The sequence below is a fragment of the Bos indicus x Bos taurus genome, chromosome 8 (genome assembly GCF_003369695.1).
Source record: "Bos indicus x Bos taurus breed Angus x Brahman F1 hybrid chromosome 8, Bos_hybrid_MaternalHap_v2.0, whole genome shotgun sequence".
Classification (NCBI taxonomy): Eukaryota; Metazoa; Chordata; class Mammalia; order Artiodactyla; family Bovidae; genus Bos; species Bos indicus x Bos taurus.
The window spans coordinates 100,031,628-100,049,038 of record NC_040083.1 but is presented as its reverse complement, the minus strand read 5'-3'; the positions used below and the strand labels follow the sequence as shown (position 1 = coordinate 100,049,038).

General features: G+C 38.2%; 1 protein-coding gene across 1 annotated transcript in view; it reads left to right on the top strand.

Annotated features, from left to right (window-relative positions):
• Positions 1-17,411, top strand: part of SVEP1 (sushi, von Willebrand factor type A, EGF and pentraxin domain containing 1) — a 211,963-nt gene that overhangs the window by 71,396 nt on the left and 123,156 nt on the right. The window contains exons 4-6 of the mRNA XM_027550488.1: positions 1,925-2,083; positions 3,028-3,207; positions 8,454-8,633. Of these exons, the coding sequence (XP_027406289.1) occupies positions 1,925-2,083; positions 3,028-3,207; positions 8,454-8,633 (519 nt within the window). The remainder of the gene's footprint in view (positions 1-1,924; positions 2,084-3,027; positions 3,208-8,453; positions 8,634-17,411) is intronic.

Sequence of the window (17,411 nt, the reverse complement as noted above, 5' to 3'; positions counted from 1 at the left end):
CCAAAGTACTGGAGTTTCAGCTTTAGCATCATTCTTTCCAAAGAACACCCAGGACCAATCTCCTTTAGAATGGACTGGTTGGATCTCCTTGCAGTCCAAGGGGCTCTCAAGAGTCTTCTCCAACATCACAGTTCAAAAGCATCAATTCTTCGGTGCTCAGCTTTCTGCACAGTCCAACTCTCACATCCATACATGACCACAGGAAAAACCATAGCTCTGACTAGACAGACCTTTGTTGGCAAAGTAATGTCTCTGCTTTTCAATATGCTCTCTAGGTTGGTCATAACTTTTCTTTCAAGGGGTAAGCGTCTTTTAATTTCATGGCTGCAGTCACCATCTGCAGGGATTTTGGAGCCCAAAAAAATAAAGTCTGACACTGTTTCCACTGTTTCCCCATCTATTTCCCATGAAGTGATGGGACCGGATAACATGATCTTCGTTTTCTGAATACTGAGCTTTAAGCCAACTTTTTCACTCTCCTCTTTCACTTTCATCAGGAAGCTTTTTAGTTCCTCTTCACTTTCTGCCATAAGGATGGTGTCATTTGCATATCTGAGGTTATTGATATTTCTCCCGGCAATCTTGATTCCAGCTTGTGCTTCTTCCAGCCCAGCATTTCTCATGATGTACTCTGCATATAAGTTAAATAAGTAGGGTGACAATATACAGCCTTGACATACTCTGTTTCCTATTTGGAACCAGTCTGTGTTAAGTACTAAAAAAAAAAAAAAAAAAAAAAACAACAACTCCTCATAGCTCTATAACCTTTTAACTGAGTAACTTTAGCCTGATCATCAGGTTACTCTAAGCCCCCATTTTCTCTTTAAAATGGACACAGTACTAATAAAAATAATGTACTTATTCATAAAAATATTAGTAATTATTAATACTAATTAGTACTGTGAGTATTAAATGAGATCATGTATATCAAATAGCATCACACATAAGTGTACATTCCTTGGTTGTTACTTTTTAAAAATGGTCTAATGCTTACTTGACAATGCTACATTTATTTTGCTTCACTAGGCACTTCAAATTCTATTTCCACAATTTCTTCTATTATTGAATTCTTAATTTTCAGTTATTTTACAGAGGTGTAACTCTAGAGAGAGTCAATACAGGTTCAAAGCCACATTGTTGGTGCAAAGGGAAGACATGAAGCAAGGTCAGTTAGATCCTGCTTTCATCTTTTTTTTGTTTTTCCCCTGAGCCTGGGAAAAGCAGAGTCTGTGATTCTCTTTCCTTCAAAGGGCCTATTTCTCATCAGTAGGATCATTTCCCTCAAGCCCTTTACTTTCTCCTCAGCCTTTGTCAAGTACTTTGAATCAAAACAAAGGGCACAGTAATTTTTGCACATCTACAGTCATTCTGTTCCATTGGGACTGAGTGTTAGCAGCGCAGTTCTCGAGATGCAGCTGCAGAGGTTGGGGTGGGGGGTGTGTTAGAATCTTTAGAAGATTGTTTGAAGCACTGAGCATCATTGATTCCTTTCAGTCCCCTCAAGTACACTGTTTAAGTTTTCCCACAAATCAGCCCAGCCATATCATGCTGCAGCGTGTTGTGATTAGAACTAATTGTGGGACATTAAGAGGCTTCTTCACCCACTCCAGTGTTCTTGCCTGGAGAATCCCAGGGACGGAGGAGCCTGGTGGGCTGCCGTCTGTGGGGTCACATAGAGTCGGACACGACTGACGCGACTTAGCGGCAGCAGCAGCAAGAGGCTACTTCATAACCTGCAGATTACAAACTACATCACTCTAAAAAAGAAAAAAAAAAATCTTGGTTTCTCTCCTTGCTTGAATTGTACGATTATTTCTATGGAAAGCTATTGTTTGGGATTCTTTTTCCCCCAATCAGTTTCCAGAATGTTGTTCACTATCCATTGACATATCACATAAAATGGACTTCCCTGGCTTACCCACAGCTTGCCCATCCGGGACATACAAACCAGAAGGTTCACCGGGAGGAATCAGCACTTGCCTTCCGTGTCCTGATGAAAATCACACCTCTCCACCTGGAAGTACATCCCCTGAAGACTGTGTCTGCAAGGAGGGGTACCAGGCCTCTGGCCAGACCTGCAAAGGTAAGGATCCCACTGCTGGCAGATAGGAAATATAAAAGCTGATCTCTTTTAGGGAAGTAAGGCCAGTGTTTTCATGCAGTTCACTGGGCATGATCCTCTAATCTTTTTTGGGGAAAATTCTTTGTTTTTATTATCTAGCATTTCTTATCACTGAACATAGCCATATCTTCTTCCAGAGAAAGGAGGTCTGAGACTCCAGAAGTATCAACTATGAAAACAGACTTAGAAAAGATTTAAAATGAATGTTAAGAGAGGAGTCATAGTTTTTTTTTCAGATAAATATTTTTGGTGGGGCCATGGGATGCCTCATGAGGGATCTTAACTCCCCGACCAGGGATCAAACCTGTGCCCCCGGTGGTGGGAACAAGGAATTCTCAAACCACTGGACCACCAGGGAAGTCTTGAGAAGTCTCAAATTTAACAGCAAATTTGAATAATAAATGAGCTATTTTGGACCCTGGTGATGGTTAAATCAATTTAAAGAAAATATTTTTATAAGTAGTGTGCCTTGAAATTATTCATACCAAAAATTAAAAATATTTACTTAGCCAATAATTTGTACAAGAAGCTGTGGGTCCTGGGATTGTGACAGACATGTTTTGCTGGCCTTACTCATTCCTTATTTTATGCTGCTTTAATTGAGAAGGAAAATAGCTAATGACACATGAAGGTTAAGAACTAGAAAATTTCATATTCGCATGGATAAAAAAAATTTTCAGGCTTAAATATTTAGTCTGTCTTTAATTAGAAACAAATACGTACTAAGCATGAGATGTAAGTGTTCTTCCCAGTATGCACTTGCAAATTCATATGCAATAAATGGGAATGCTGGAGGTAGTTTAGCTCTGTGTATAAAATGTCCTCTTAAACAGGAAATGTGGGGGGAGGATGCTTTATAGACAAAGGCTAGCTTTGCTTTTTAATTTTATTTCTGTCAATGTTAGTTGTCCACTGCCCTGCCCTGAAGCCTCCTGAAAACGGTTACTTTATCCGAAACACTTGCAACAACCACTTCAATGCAGCCTGTGGGGTCCGATGTCACCCTGGGTTTGACCTCGTGGGAAGCAGCATCTTCCTGTGTCTCCCCAGTGGTTTGTGGTCCAGTTCCGAAAGCTCCTGCAGAGGTATGCAGACAGCCAGTTCACATGTTTATTGATTGTCTTGCTCGATGTCCTTGATTTAAACTCTAATGGACCAGTAAATTCTTTGTTGCTTTTGATTTCATGGACCACGGACCACAGAAAGAGAAGAAATTATAGGAAGTTTAGTCAGAACTACTAATAAGTTCAATTGACCGCATCGTCATAAACTGTGCCTTCTGTGTTTCTTTTATGAACAAGCAAAGGAAAGGCCTGCCTGGGAAGGAAATGGACAGGTTACCTTAAACCTCAGATTTCAGGCAGCCAAGACAGGGTCCAGGGAGAGTTAGAGGATGGTCAGCATGGGGCTTTGATGTCTATTTTGATGGCAGGATTTGGGGAACCATGCCAGTATCCTGTGCCAAGAGTAGTTAGCCAACATATACATCCCCAGCCTTGACTTTGAATAGACAGCATGCCATAATAGTTTTGCTGAGGCTTTGACTACTCCAAGACCGAGTATCACCTTGCTCACTGCAGTAGAGTGAGAAGTTCTGTCTTCTTGGCTTCTCTCAGCTCCCACACCCATAAGGGAAGCCAACCTACTCACAACTTCAGGGTCACTTGTGAACCCCAGGAGACATTCATCTTTGTATTTATCAGCTACCAATACTGAACTCGTCTACAAATTTGCTTAAATCCAGGTCCTAATTCAGACTCTTACCTATATTTACAAAAAGAACAGATCGAACAAAGGAGACTTGAAGGTAAAGGTGGGGAGTAATGGAATCACTGAGATTCAAAGGCAGTTACAACTGCATTGGTAAAGTAAGATTAGGAGTCCAAGAACTGGGATAAGCCTGAGATCGCAGTTAAAAGCCGAATTAATAAGTTAGAAAATCGACCCCAGAAATCCTTCTAAGAGTAGAGCAACATTTGAAAGACTAGAGAAAAGGTGAAAGAATCAAATGACATGAGACATGTCAGAGGAAATAGACTTTCGCAGACTAGGAATCCAGAGGGAAAATGGAGCAGAGAAGAAGGACTCGTAGAAGATCAAAGAATGTATCTGCAAACTGAAATCTTGAAAATACACGTGACTGAAATCTTTGATACTGAACTTAAAACCACTTACTGAGCGCCAGAAAACAAATTATTGCAAACAGATCCATGTCTGGAAATGATCTTACTGAAAGCCTTGGAAAAATTAGAAAATTGTGCCTGTTTCACAGTTAGAAATGTTTAATAACATTACCTATGAAGGAGGGGGAATCAGACTCGCCTTGAGCCCATTACTAGCCACTCTAAATTTTAGAAGATGGGCAAATATTTCCAAAATTCTGAAAGAAAAGGATTAGACTCTAGATCTCTAAACTCTGACAAGCGATTGTTTATGTGGGAAAGCCAAGACATTCTCAGTCACATAGTTTCAAGTGCTAAAAAGCCTGTTCCTGAAAAAGTTAATCATAAGAACCTCTTAAATATATTCCTGTGTAGTTAAAAAGGTCTATGTATAATCTCTACCCCTTCTCCTAAATACCTCATGGCAAAAGGTGGAAAGCCTGACATTTTAACTTTCCCCTTATTGACCTCCAAAGGAGAGTGAGAAAATCAGGCAGACAATCCCTTTAGGATAAGATCTAGCCCCTGCTTCTTTAACCCTCTACAATCTCCATCCTGAACCTTGAATCCTATGCTAAAGCCTTAAGAAATGGCCACACCTGTCAGGAAGCCATCCCTTTGTAAGTTGTTTGAACAGCCTTGATCCTCTGGTCTATAGGGACCTATGGCGCCTATGGATAAGCCCTCCCTATCACCCATCTCCTCTGGGATGGGATGACCTCTAACCTCCATATGTGCATACACAGACCTGTTGTGCCCTCATTCTAGCCCTTATGCTCCGTGTGTCAGGGTTAGTCAGGAAAAGCCTGGAAATACCCTGTCTGTATTATGGGACAAGAAACTTATTTTAAGAATCAGACCTTATACAATTTTAGAAGGAGCTGGAAAGTAGAAGTTTCAGAAAGAGAAACTGGAGCCTCCGAAGAGTTACTACCAACTCAAGAATCCAAGCCCAGGCAGCTGCTGTAGTGGAATCACAAGAGAGAAGTGTGTTAGGAAGCCTAGGAGAAGCTTCCCCTCTGTGTAACCCCGCCCTGATGTTCTATACCAAGAACCTAGCAGTGAGCTTGGGCCACCTTGGGTCAACAGGGTTAGCAGTTGAGATGTAGGGTGTAGACAAGCAAAGAAACATGAACTGGAACCTACTGTACGTCTACATTTGTCCATCAGTGAGTCTGCCTGCAGTGACTACTGCTTCTCTTCCATCTTCCACAATCAAGTGCAGGTTCTTTGCCCTAAACTGGCCCACTGTAAGGGGATTCTGACAGCATTTGCCAGTTTAACCAGCTTGTTTCAATGTACACTGCTGTATTTTTATGAATTAACTCTTCTATCATCTCTGCTAGTCTGTGAACTCATTATGAGCATAGACTGTATCTTCTCCTACCCCAACAAGTCCTGGGTTATACCTCTGCTGAATGACTGAAAATCTGAATTTAACAAATACACGTGTTGGTAAGTATTAGACTGACAAATACATTGACAAATTACATTGGTGGTCTTCTGTGTCACTTCCCATCATGCAGTTTCACTGTTACAAAGCAGGGTTATTGCCTTTTATGCAATTTGCATAATATAAATAAAATAAGTTTAGTCAAAGTAAAAGCAATGCTCGAGGATGTGAATTTTCCTAAAATTCTTTCCATTTCATCTCTAGTGGTGCTTCCTAACTTATCAGTGAACAAAGTTGTCCTGAAGGAAGGTACTAATTCAGGCTCTTCCTCTGGCTCCTCATTAATAGATTTTTATAGGCATACTTCATTTTACTGCACTTTGATTTATTTTGCTTTGCTGATGTTATATTTTTTACAAATTAAAAACCCCACATTGTCAGATTATGTTGAACATTTTTAGCAATAAAGTTAGTTTTATTCATAGTATGGAGAAACTAGCAGTTTAAAGATCTAATTTAAATCTGATTATAAAGACAGGATAATTTTAGTTGTTTTTTTGTTTTCTTAAAAGTTTTTCTAAAAGTGAGACAGAAATAAAAGACTGGTATAAAATGTAAAACTTTTCACAAATTTCATGTTACATCCTGAATGTTTTGTAGTGTTAGATAATAACTAATTCTTATACATTCTTCATTAAGGCTGTCACAATTGGGAGATAGACAGAAAATGTGAGTCTGAGAAAAAATATAGCAATTCTTTCAAATGAGAACCAGAACATGTTCTTAAATTGTCTGCTACCAAGTAAACCATTCTCCTAAAATACTAAATTGCTGTTTTCGAAAGGCTTAATAAATATTTAAGGAATGCTTTAATATGAATGTCAAACACTTATTGCAGAATTTTCCAGCTTATTGAAATAAAAACGTTTTTGAAGCTGAAACTCACATATAAGCATGTTCCTATCCAAAATGATTAAAATGATCATTCTTGGTTGAAAAGGAACATAAAATATTTAAGAACTAAATAGGATTTATTACGTTGCTATTTATTATTGCTTTTGTTTTCCCAGAGGAGCAATGAAAGTTTATTAAAACCAACACTTTTGAGAAGCAATATAATTTGTATGTGTATGAAACACCAGTTCTCATTTACTATCAGTTCTCTTGAGACATGTTGCCAGTTCGTTTTGTCCCAAGTTGGAAAGCTGGAATCATTTCAGCAGTTTATTGAATCGAAAAGCAGTTGTTTAATGTGATTTTCTAGATTTTATATATCTTGATCATAGTAATTTATCTTATTCACTTTTAATCCTATCTGGCATTTGGCATTGTGCTACCCCTGATGATTACCCCAAGAAAAGTCAAAATATGAAAGGCAAAATATTTTCTATGCACTTGATGGACACACTTAATAAAAATTCTACTTACGTGATGGACACACTCAATAAAAATCAAAACATAGAAGGCAACATAATTATACTCATTTGTCATTAATAATTGACTTCATTTCAAACTAATTGAAAATCTAGGGCTATGGTTTAACTTCTAATTCTTGAGTTTTCTCTAAGGAGTAATCAATCTTAAATATATCTTTCATGAAATCAGAATTTATATTCTGTCAACTCACATAATTTGAATTGGTTTCTTTTGAGTAGATTCTGTCAAACCATGACTTTAGTTGAATATGCACTGAATATTTTACCCCAACTTCCTTTCTTATTATTTTAAAATTAAACTTTCATCATAAGTAACTACTTGCTTGATAAGAAAAATTGACAAATTCATAAAAGAAGGAAAGACATCTTACCCAGAGTCCCAACAAAGTTCTTGATTACTACATGGTCTTCTGGATTGGAGACTGCAATCGGGTTTAGAGTTTGATGGAGTTGAAGCTCTTGCGGGAGTAATCTGGGAAGACAGGTTGTTGTCAGAGAGTGGGGTGCATGGATTGGTCATGGTCAGGTCTGGAGGATTTAAGACTTGGAGGGGGTGCTGAAATAAGGGAAAGGACCTGATTATTGGAGAAGTGAGGAATAATGACTCTAGGGTCCTGGAATGATCATCTATATAGATAATGAAATCACCATCAAGTGTGTGTGCATATGTGTGTAAAAGAGAGAGGGGAAGAAAGAAAGGGAAGAGAGAGAGAGAAAAAGAGGAAATATAAAATCGTCAAAGAATGAGAAATGGCCTAGAAGTCCGCAGACAGTTGGGGGAAAGGGATGTTGGGTATATAATATGATACTTGAGGGGAGCTGGAGGTGTTCAGGAAGAAGGGAGAGAGAATGACCTGGGAAAGCAATAAGGAAAAAAGATGACCACTCTCTCACCTCCAACTCTGTCTGTAAGAAATGACAAGATTTTTTTTTTTAAACTAGGATAAGAAAGTAAGGAAAATTTCATAAGAGGTCTGAAAACTGAATTGAACCTGAACTCTGTCCCAGAAAAAGACCCCTTCCTTTTGTTAGAACGTAGCCTGGAGAATCATAGCAAAGGCCCATTAAAAGCTGAAAGTCCCTCCCTCTGTCAGCCATCCGCAGTCTCCAGCCATCATCCCCCGGCCAGGGCCAAACTCCTTCAATAGCTTAAGTTTCCCACCTGTAGGCAAAGGCAGACAACAGGAATATTATTTAGGCAATGCATTTGATAAAATACATACTTTTAATTATCCCATTCTCATTTTAAAAAAGTATTATTTATTGCTTGCAATGTGTAGGCATTATTAAATTTATAATTTTTTCTGTCTTTATTGAGTGATCTAATTGTTTTCATATAGTGAGAACATGCCCTCGTCTCCGCCAGCCCAAACATGGCCGCCTCAGCTGTTCAGCTGGAGAAATGTCCTATAGGACCATGTGCTTGGTCACCTGTGATGAAGGCTACAGACTAGAAGGAAGTGCTAGGCTTACCTGTCAAGTGAACGCTCAGTGGGATGGTCCAGAGCCCCGGTGTGTGGGTAAGTTCTTAGGGCATGGTGCCTTGGATGGGTCATTTCTGTAGCTCTCTGGTTTCTCCTGTTTTCTGTGAACTAAAAACTGGAACCAAAAACTGGCTCATGATGAGTGTAAATACACATCCATCCTGAACACCTCGAGCTCCCTCAAGTATCATATACGTATATAGATATACATTTATACTCAAGATGAGCATAAACACATGCGTGTGTACATAGAATGACGAGTATAAATACACATGCATATGTATACAGATATACGAGTATAAATACACATGCATATGTATACAGATACGAATATAAATACACATCTATCTATATATATACGAGTATAAATATACATCCATATGTATATACATATATGTATAAATACACATCCATATGTATATAGATATATGATGGGTACGTACATGAACAAGTATGTGGTTTTACTCCTCACCACTGGGTAAAAAGACTTCTACACCAGAATCCAATTTTCCAACTCCCTAAAGTTTACAGCTTCTAATAATAATAAATTTTGTTATACTTGGGGCACATTTGGAACAGATTTGTTTTTTTTTTTTTTTTTAAATTTTATTTTATTTTTAAACTTTACATAATTGTATTAGTTTTGACAAATATCAAAATGAATCCACCACAGGTATACATGTGTTCCCCATCCTGAACCCTCCTCCCTCCTCCCTCCCCATACCATCCCTCTGGGTTGTCCCAGTGCACTAGCCCCAAGCATCCAGTATCATGGATCGAACCTGGACTGGCAACTCGTTTCTTACATGATATTTTACATGTTACAATGTCATTCTCCCAAATCTTCCCACCCTCTCCCTCTCCCACAGAGTCCATAAGACTGTTCTATACATCAGTGTCTCTTTTGCTGTCTCGTACACAGGGTTATTGTTACCATCTTTCTAAATTCCATATATATGCGTTAGAATACTGTATTTATGTTTTTCCTTCTGGCTTACTTCACTCTGTATAATAGGCTCCAGTTTCATCCACCTCATTAGAACTGATTCAAATGTATTCTTTTTAATGGCTGAGTAATACTCCATTGTACCCCAGCTTTCTTATCCATTCATCTGCTGATGGACATCTAGGTTGCTTCCATGTCTTGGCTATTATAAACAGTGCTGCGATGAACATTGGGGTACACGTGTCTCTTTCCCTTCTGGTTTCCTCAGTGTGTATGCCCAGCAGTGGGGTTGCTGGATCATAAGGCAGTTCTATTTCCAGTTTTTTAAGGAATCTCCACACTGTTCTCCATAGTGGCTGTACTAGTTTGCATTCCCACCAACAGTGTAAGAGGGTTCCCTTTTCTCCACACCCTCTCCAGCATTTATTATTTGTAGACTTTTGGATCGCAGCCATTCTGACTGGTGTGAAATGGTACCTCATAGTGGTTTTGATTTGCATTTCTCTGATAATGAGTGATGTTGAGCATCTTTTCATGTGTTTGTTAGCCATCTGTATGTCTTTTTTGGAGAAATGTCTATTTAGTTCTTTGGCCCATTTTTTGATTGGGTCGTTTATTTTTCTGGAGTTGAGCTGTAGGAGTTGCTTGTATATTTTTGAGATTAGTTGTTTGTCGGTTGCTTCATTTGCTATTATTTTCTCCCATTCTGAAGGCTGTCTTTTCACCTTGCTAATAGTTTCCTTTGATGTGCAGAAGCTTTTAAGGTTAATTAGGTCCCATTCAAATGCCATGTAATTCCCTCACTTTTCAGAACAGTTTACCTTGTTATTGAAATGATGAAATTATGAACCCAGTGAATCTTGGCTGTAGAATTCTGTTTCATCAAAAGATTTTTCTTCATTGTCATTCACTAAGAGTCGTGACACTCCTGTAATTGGGTCCAGAATGAATGCAGCTTTTCCAGTTTGCTGCTGCTTATACACCATGGACACTTTAGCAATGGTAACAATAATGATCATGATCATAATGATCATGATGAAATGATGACAGCCACCATTTAGTGAACCCTTAAAAGATGTCAGAAAGGGTAAACCTGGGAGCACTGACAGCTATTTCATTAAATAACCAACTTCCAAAATAGAAAAGAGAATTATACGTAGGGAATAAGTTATAATATGCCAGGATCCTGGACGGGAAGGCTTTTTAAATTGGTTTCTAGGATTATTCTAGTATGATCTAGTAGGATCCAAGGCTAAGCGAGGGTCTCCAGGAAGGATGTTGGGCTTTACTGAGGGATTCAAAAACAGTCGTAGCATTGACCCTCACTGTGCAGGCTCAGAAAGCTTATGGGGGGTATAAAATAATAAGTAAAGTTTATTAGCAATGAGATAGCAGTTATGGCCTACTAAAAGACGTAGGCCTGACAGTCATTGTATTTCCCAGAGGCAGAAGCTACAAGGATTCCTAAACCGTAGACAGACTTAGTTGTAGTTCAGTTCAGTTGCTCAGTTCAGTTGCTCAGTTGACTCTTTGCAACCCTATGGACAGCAGCATGCCAGGCCTCCCTGTCCGTCACCAACTCCCCCAGTTTACTCAAACTCATGTCCATTGATTCGGTGATGCCATCCAACCATCTCATCCTCTGTCATCCCCTTCTTCTCCTGCCCTTAATCTTCCCCAGCATCAGGGTCTTTTCCAATGAGTCAGTTCCTCACATCATGTGCCCAAAGTATTAGAGTTTCCGCTTCAACATCAGTCCTTCCAATGAATATTCGGGACTGATTGCCTTTAGGATGGACTGGTTAGATCTCCTTGCAGTCCAAGGGACTCTCAAGAGTCTTCTCCAACACCACAGCTCAAAAGCATCAATTCTTCAGCGCTCAGCTTTCTTTATCGTCCAACTGTCACATCCATACATGACCACTGGAAAAACCATAGGTTTGACTAGACGGACCTTTGTTGGCAAAGTAATGTCTCTGCTTTTTAGTATGCTGTCTAGGTTGGTCAAAACTTTTCACCCAAGGAGCAAGCATCTTTTAATTTCCTGGCTGCAGTCACCATCTCCAGTGACTTTGAAGCCCAAAGAAATAAAGTCTGTCACTATTTCCACTGTTTCCTCTTCTATTTGCCATGAAGTGATAGGACCAAATGCCATGATCTTAATTTTCTGAATGTTGAGTTTTAAGCCAACTTTTTCACTCTCTTTCACTCTCACAACAGGCTCTTTAGTTCTTCACTTTCTGCCATAAGGGTGGTCATCTGCATACCTGAGGCTTTTGATAACCTTAGATTTAGTTGGCATAAAACTAAAATAAAAGGAGTTAGCTTCTCCAGATATTTCACAGAATTAAATGAAAATGACGGATCTGTCCATCATAAAAAGGATGCTTTAGCAATGGAACATTAACTCTTAATAAATCCCTTTTGTTGGAAAGTTGTCTCCCCGGATTAGATGTTCAAGCTGGTTTTAGAAGAGGCAGAGGAACCAGAGATCAAATTGCATACATCTGCTGGATCATCGAAAAAGCAAGAGAGTTCCAGAAAAACATCTATTTCTGCTTTATTGACTGTGACAAAGCCTTTGACTGTGTGGATCACAATAAACTGTGGAAAATTCTGAAAGAGATGGGAATACCAGACCACCTGACCTGCCTCTTGAGAAACCTGTATGCAGGTCAGGAGGCAGCAGTTAGAACTGGACATGGAACAACAGACTGGTTCCAAATAGGAAAAGGAGTACGTCAAGGCTGTATATTGTCACCCTGCTTATTTAACTTATATGCAGAGTACATCATGAGAAAGGCTGGCTGGAAGAAGCACAAGCTGGAATCAAGATTGCTAGGAGAAATATCAATAACCTCAGATATGCAGCTGACACCACCGTTATGGCAGAAAGTGAAGAGGAACTAAAAAGCCTCTTGATGAAAGTGAAAGTGGAGAGTGAAAAAGTTGGCTTAAAGCTCAACATTCAGAAAACGAAGATCATGGCATCTGGTCCCATCACTTCACGGCAAATAGATGGGGAAACAGTGGAAACAGTGTCAGACTACTTTTTTGGGCTCCAAAATCACTGCAGATGGTGACTGCAGCCATGAAATTAAAAGACACTTACTCCTTGGAAGGAAAGTTATGACCAACCTAGATAGCATATTCAAAAGCAGAGACATTACTTTGCCAACAAAGGTCCATCTAGTCAAGGCTATGGTTTTTCCAGTGGTCATGTATGGATGTGAGAGTTGGACTGTGAAGAAAGCTGAGCGCTGAAGAATTGATGCTTTTGACCTGTGGTGTTGGAGAAGACTCTTGAGAGTCCCTTCAATTGCAAGGAGATCCAACCAGTCCGTTCTGAAGGAGATCAGCCCTGGGATTTCTTTGGAAGGAATGATGCTAAAGCTGAAACTCCAGTACTTTGGCCACCTCATGCGAAGAGTTGACTCATTGGAAAAGAGTCTGATCCTGGGAGGGATTGGGGGCAGGAGGAGAAGCAGATGACAGAGGATGAGATGGCTGGATGGCATCACTGACTCGATGGACGTGAGTCTGAGTGAACTCCGGGAGTTGGTGACGGACAGGGAGGCCTGGAGTGCTGCAGTTCATGGGCTCAAAAGAGTTGGACACGACTGAGCGACTGAACTGAACTGAACTCCCAGGAATTATCTATGGTTCCATAGCTGAGCGAGCAACTTTTCTTGTGAGGGACCCAGTCTTATATTAAAAATGGTAATATATTTAATAAGGTTGCTCTGGAGTTTTTCTTTAAAACTTTAACTCTTAAGTTTAACTTAAATTTTTAAAATGCTTTAAGCTTTAAGAATTCTCTTTAAAATTTTTGTGCCTATCTCTGTAATGATTTAAAGTGGATGTCAGTTTTGGTCAATTTGAAGTATAACCATCCTTATTTAATACAGTTTATTGGGGAACAACTCACTGTAACCCCCAAATTCTGACAATAGCCATAATTACTATGAAATTTTCCACTTAAACATTGATGGACATGAATAGAAATTATATTAGGGATTTCCCTCATCATCCAGTGGTTAAGAATCTGCCTTCCAATGCAGATTGGACTCGGGTTCAACCCTTGTCTGGGAACTAAGATCCCACATGCCCCAGGGCGACAGAGCATGCAGGCTCAATAGTGGTGACACGCTCGGGTCCACAAGCCACGGCTAAAAGAGCCCGAGCACTGCAACCAAAGATCCCTCATGCCACGACTAAGGCCTGGTGCAACAAAGAAGAAATAAAATAATTAATTAAAAAAGAGTATTGAGTAGACAGTTGCAAAATAAGAAAATTCTGAAGATGAAGTACAATGAGAGAGATCTTATTCTTACCGTCATAAGACGAATATGAACAACATGGTAATTAATACGGTAGATTCATAGTACAAGGATGCACAGAACAATGGAAGCAAACATGCCTCAGAAACAGACATTAGTTTGTAGAAAAATACAGTATTCAAGAAGGAAAATTGTAGATATCAGTAGGGGAAAAGCTTATCTAAAAATTAGTTTGGACTCTTGCTTCATTTAAAAAATTAAGTTCAATTAATTTTATTAATTAAATGAGGCAGGTTAAGGAGTGAAATGTAGGAAAATGGGCAAACTATGGATTTTAACAGAGCATAACTTCCTAAAGAGAAAAGGGCAATAGATCTGAGTATCTAAAGCTTTACATTTCAGTACTTCAGACATAAATTCTCTATATTTAAAATGCAAACAAGAAAAAGGAAAAGTTATTTGAAACACATACAAAAAAGTCAAGGTCCTTAACATTTTCTGACATATGAAATTAGACCAAAACAGAAAAATATGAAGACTCCAAAGAGGGATAAAGGAAATTAATTAAATGGACAAAGGAGACATTTTAAAAATACAATTAAAAAAATAACAAAATTGAGAAAATTCTGAAACCATAGTTATGAGACCTAAGTTAAATTATACACTGATGTAATTTCAAAGATATAAATATTTTTGTTAAACAGGAAGAATAAAAATAGCTAAACATTAAATACTAGGAAAAGACTGATTGTAAGAGAAGTTGAAAGAAGCACATAATAGTGTAAAGGAAGATCAATTATAAAAGGAGATGGAATGCAGTTGAGTGGATGAAAGGAAAATCTTTGAATAAAGTAATAGATTCTAGAAAGAAGAAAGAAAAATGCAAAAATGGAATTCTTCTAAGAAGCTGTACCAAAGGGCTATATAGAGGTCTGAGGTTTTCAAAGTAATGAAACACCATTTATGATGCACGATTTTCTAAGAAAATGAAAACTATTAAATGAACCAAGAAAAAAAGTAGAAAAGCAAATAAATACTTACCTATGAGTGATTTACAAAGTAATGGAAATATCAGAGTTTACTTAATTGTTACTCTTGCTGTTTGGTTGGTAAGTCGTGTCCGACCCCATGGACTGCAGCAAGCCGGCTTCCATGTCCTTCATCATCTCCCAGAGTTTGCTCAGATTCATGTCCATTGAGTCAGTGATGCTATCTAGCTCATCTGTCGCCCCCTTCTCCCCCTGCCCTCAATCTTTCCAAGCATTTGAAAATGACTGAGGGAAATATGAAACTCTTTCCAACTTTTAAAATGAAACAATTCTCATACCATCTAATTTGGCCCAAATAGTGGAAAATTAATCAGTTCATACTATCCAGCTATTATTATTCTGTTGCCAATCTGACAACTTTTACCGAGAGGAAAAAATAAAACTATGACAGCAAATATACTAGCAATCCATACTCAAAAGATTGGTCTGCCAGGATGTGTAAAGGTTTATCCTAGGAATGCAAGAAGGGTTTAAAATGAGATATTCTATTAACATAATAAATTACTTCATAACAAATAGGAAAAATTCATATGGTTGCTCAGTATAAGATAAAAATGTATTCATTATCATTTGAAACACATTTTTGATAAAGTTCTTAGAAACTCATTGATAACTGACATAAAAAAAGTTCATCTTCCATCTGTATCTACTTAAAAAATATGGACAGTCTTATTAAATCTGGAAAATGAAAAGGATGCTAGAATCATCCATGTTATTTAGTAAGATTGTCTAAGATTTAGCTCTTGTAATAAATCATAAGGTTAGAGCTTAGAGGATTCAAAATCATCATTTGTAAACTATGTGTCTACCTCTAAAATAAAATGAGACTACTAAAGACTGAGAGTTCATTAAAGTCTTAAGAATACCAAAGAAACAACTCCTCTGTATAAATGATAAACAGAATATGTGATGAAAAACCACAGAGATCTGTATAAAATATAAAATATGTAAGAATAAACCTCAAACAAAAATATATGGAACCTGTATTACACAAACTACAAAATATTGCTGAGATAAAAAGAACATTTTAATATATTTATAAAATTTTGTCAAAAGGCAAAGTTCTTCCCAAATATATGTATAGGTAAAATGCAACCTATTCAATAGCCCAAAAGAGATTTTCTTTTTTTCCCCTTCTTGGAACTGGGGAGTGATTCCAGGATTCATCTGGGAGAATGTGCAGGCAAAACTCACTAAAATAAGATTGAAATGAAAGTGTAATAAAGAATAGTAAAAAGGAAGTAGTTCTGCTGGGTTTTTAAATATATACTAAATTGCAAAAATGAAGAGTATGTAAGAACTGCCATCAGATCAGTGGGACATAATAGATTCCCAAACTTATGAGTTTCATATATTATTAAGGAAGCATCATAGCTCAGTTGAGAAGATAAGATTTATTCAACTGATAATATAGTAAAATTGGCTCGCTCCTTGGGAAAAAGCAAAATGAATCAAAATGAAGTTTTCATATGTCTTTAATACACACCAGACACCAATGTAAATACTTTATAGTTTTAAGATATAAATTAAAAATAAAACCATTAAAAGCTAGAAGAGAGTATAGTTAATATATGTAGAGTAAATATTAATCCATTTCAGAATTTATTAAACATAAAAGCAATGGGAAAAGATTCTCCATTACATTAGAATAGATTAAATTGCCAGTGCAGGAGACATGGTTCAGTCCCTGGGTCAGGAAGATCCCCTGGAGAAGGAAATGACAGCCCACTACAGTATTCTTGCCTGGGAAATCCCTTGGACAGAGGAGCCTGGTGGGCTCCAGCCATGGGATCACAAAGAGACAGACACGACTTAGCAACGAAACAACAATAATATAAAAATTCAAAATGCCATAAACAAACAATAAGAAAGAATATTAGCAGGGAATAAAATCTTGATATGAGAGCTAAAAGGTTAATTTCCTTAATTTATAAACAACTGTCCTGAAATAAAGGATTTAAAGTCCCATATGTTGTTTATATTTGAACCACAAATTTGGCTCTGACAGTCCTCTTGATCAAAGCAGAACAGGAAATCTGGACTGTCATCTGGTACATTTGTTCTTTTTTGTTCAGTCACTAAGTCGTGTCCAGCACTTTGCGACCCCATGGACTACTGCACACCAGGCTTCTATGTGTAAAAATAAAGGAACATAGCAATTCTCAGGAAAGAATTACTTCTGTTCACAGAGAGGTTTGAAAGCAGTCATTTCAGGGAGAAGGCATGATTGTAGAATGTTTGGAGGGCACACAGGTTCTGCCATTTTCCTGTTGGTAACATCAGGAAAGTTAACTACCAGAATTACTATTATGCCCCAGTGCTCTTTGGAGAAGGAAATGGCAACCCATTCCAGTACTCTTGTCTGGAAAATCCCATGGACGGAGGAGCCTGGTAGGCTACAGTCCATGGGGTTGGGAAGAGTCGGACGCGACTGAGCAACTTCACTTTCACTTTCATGAATTGGAGAAGGAAATGGCAACCCACTCCAGTGTTCTTGCCTGGAGCATCCCAGGGACAGAGGAACCTGGTGGGCTGCTGT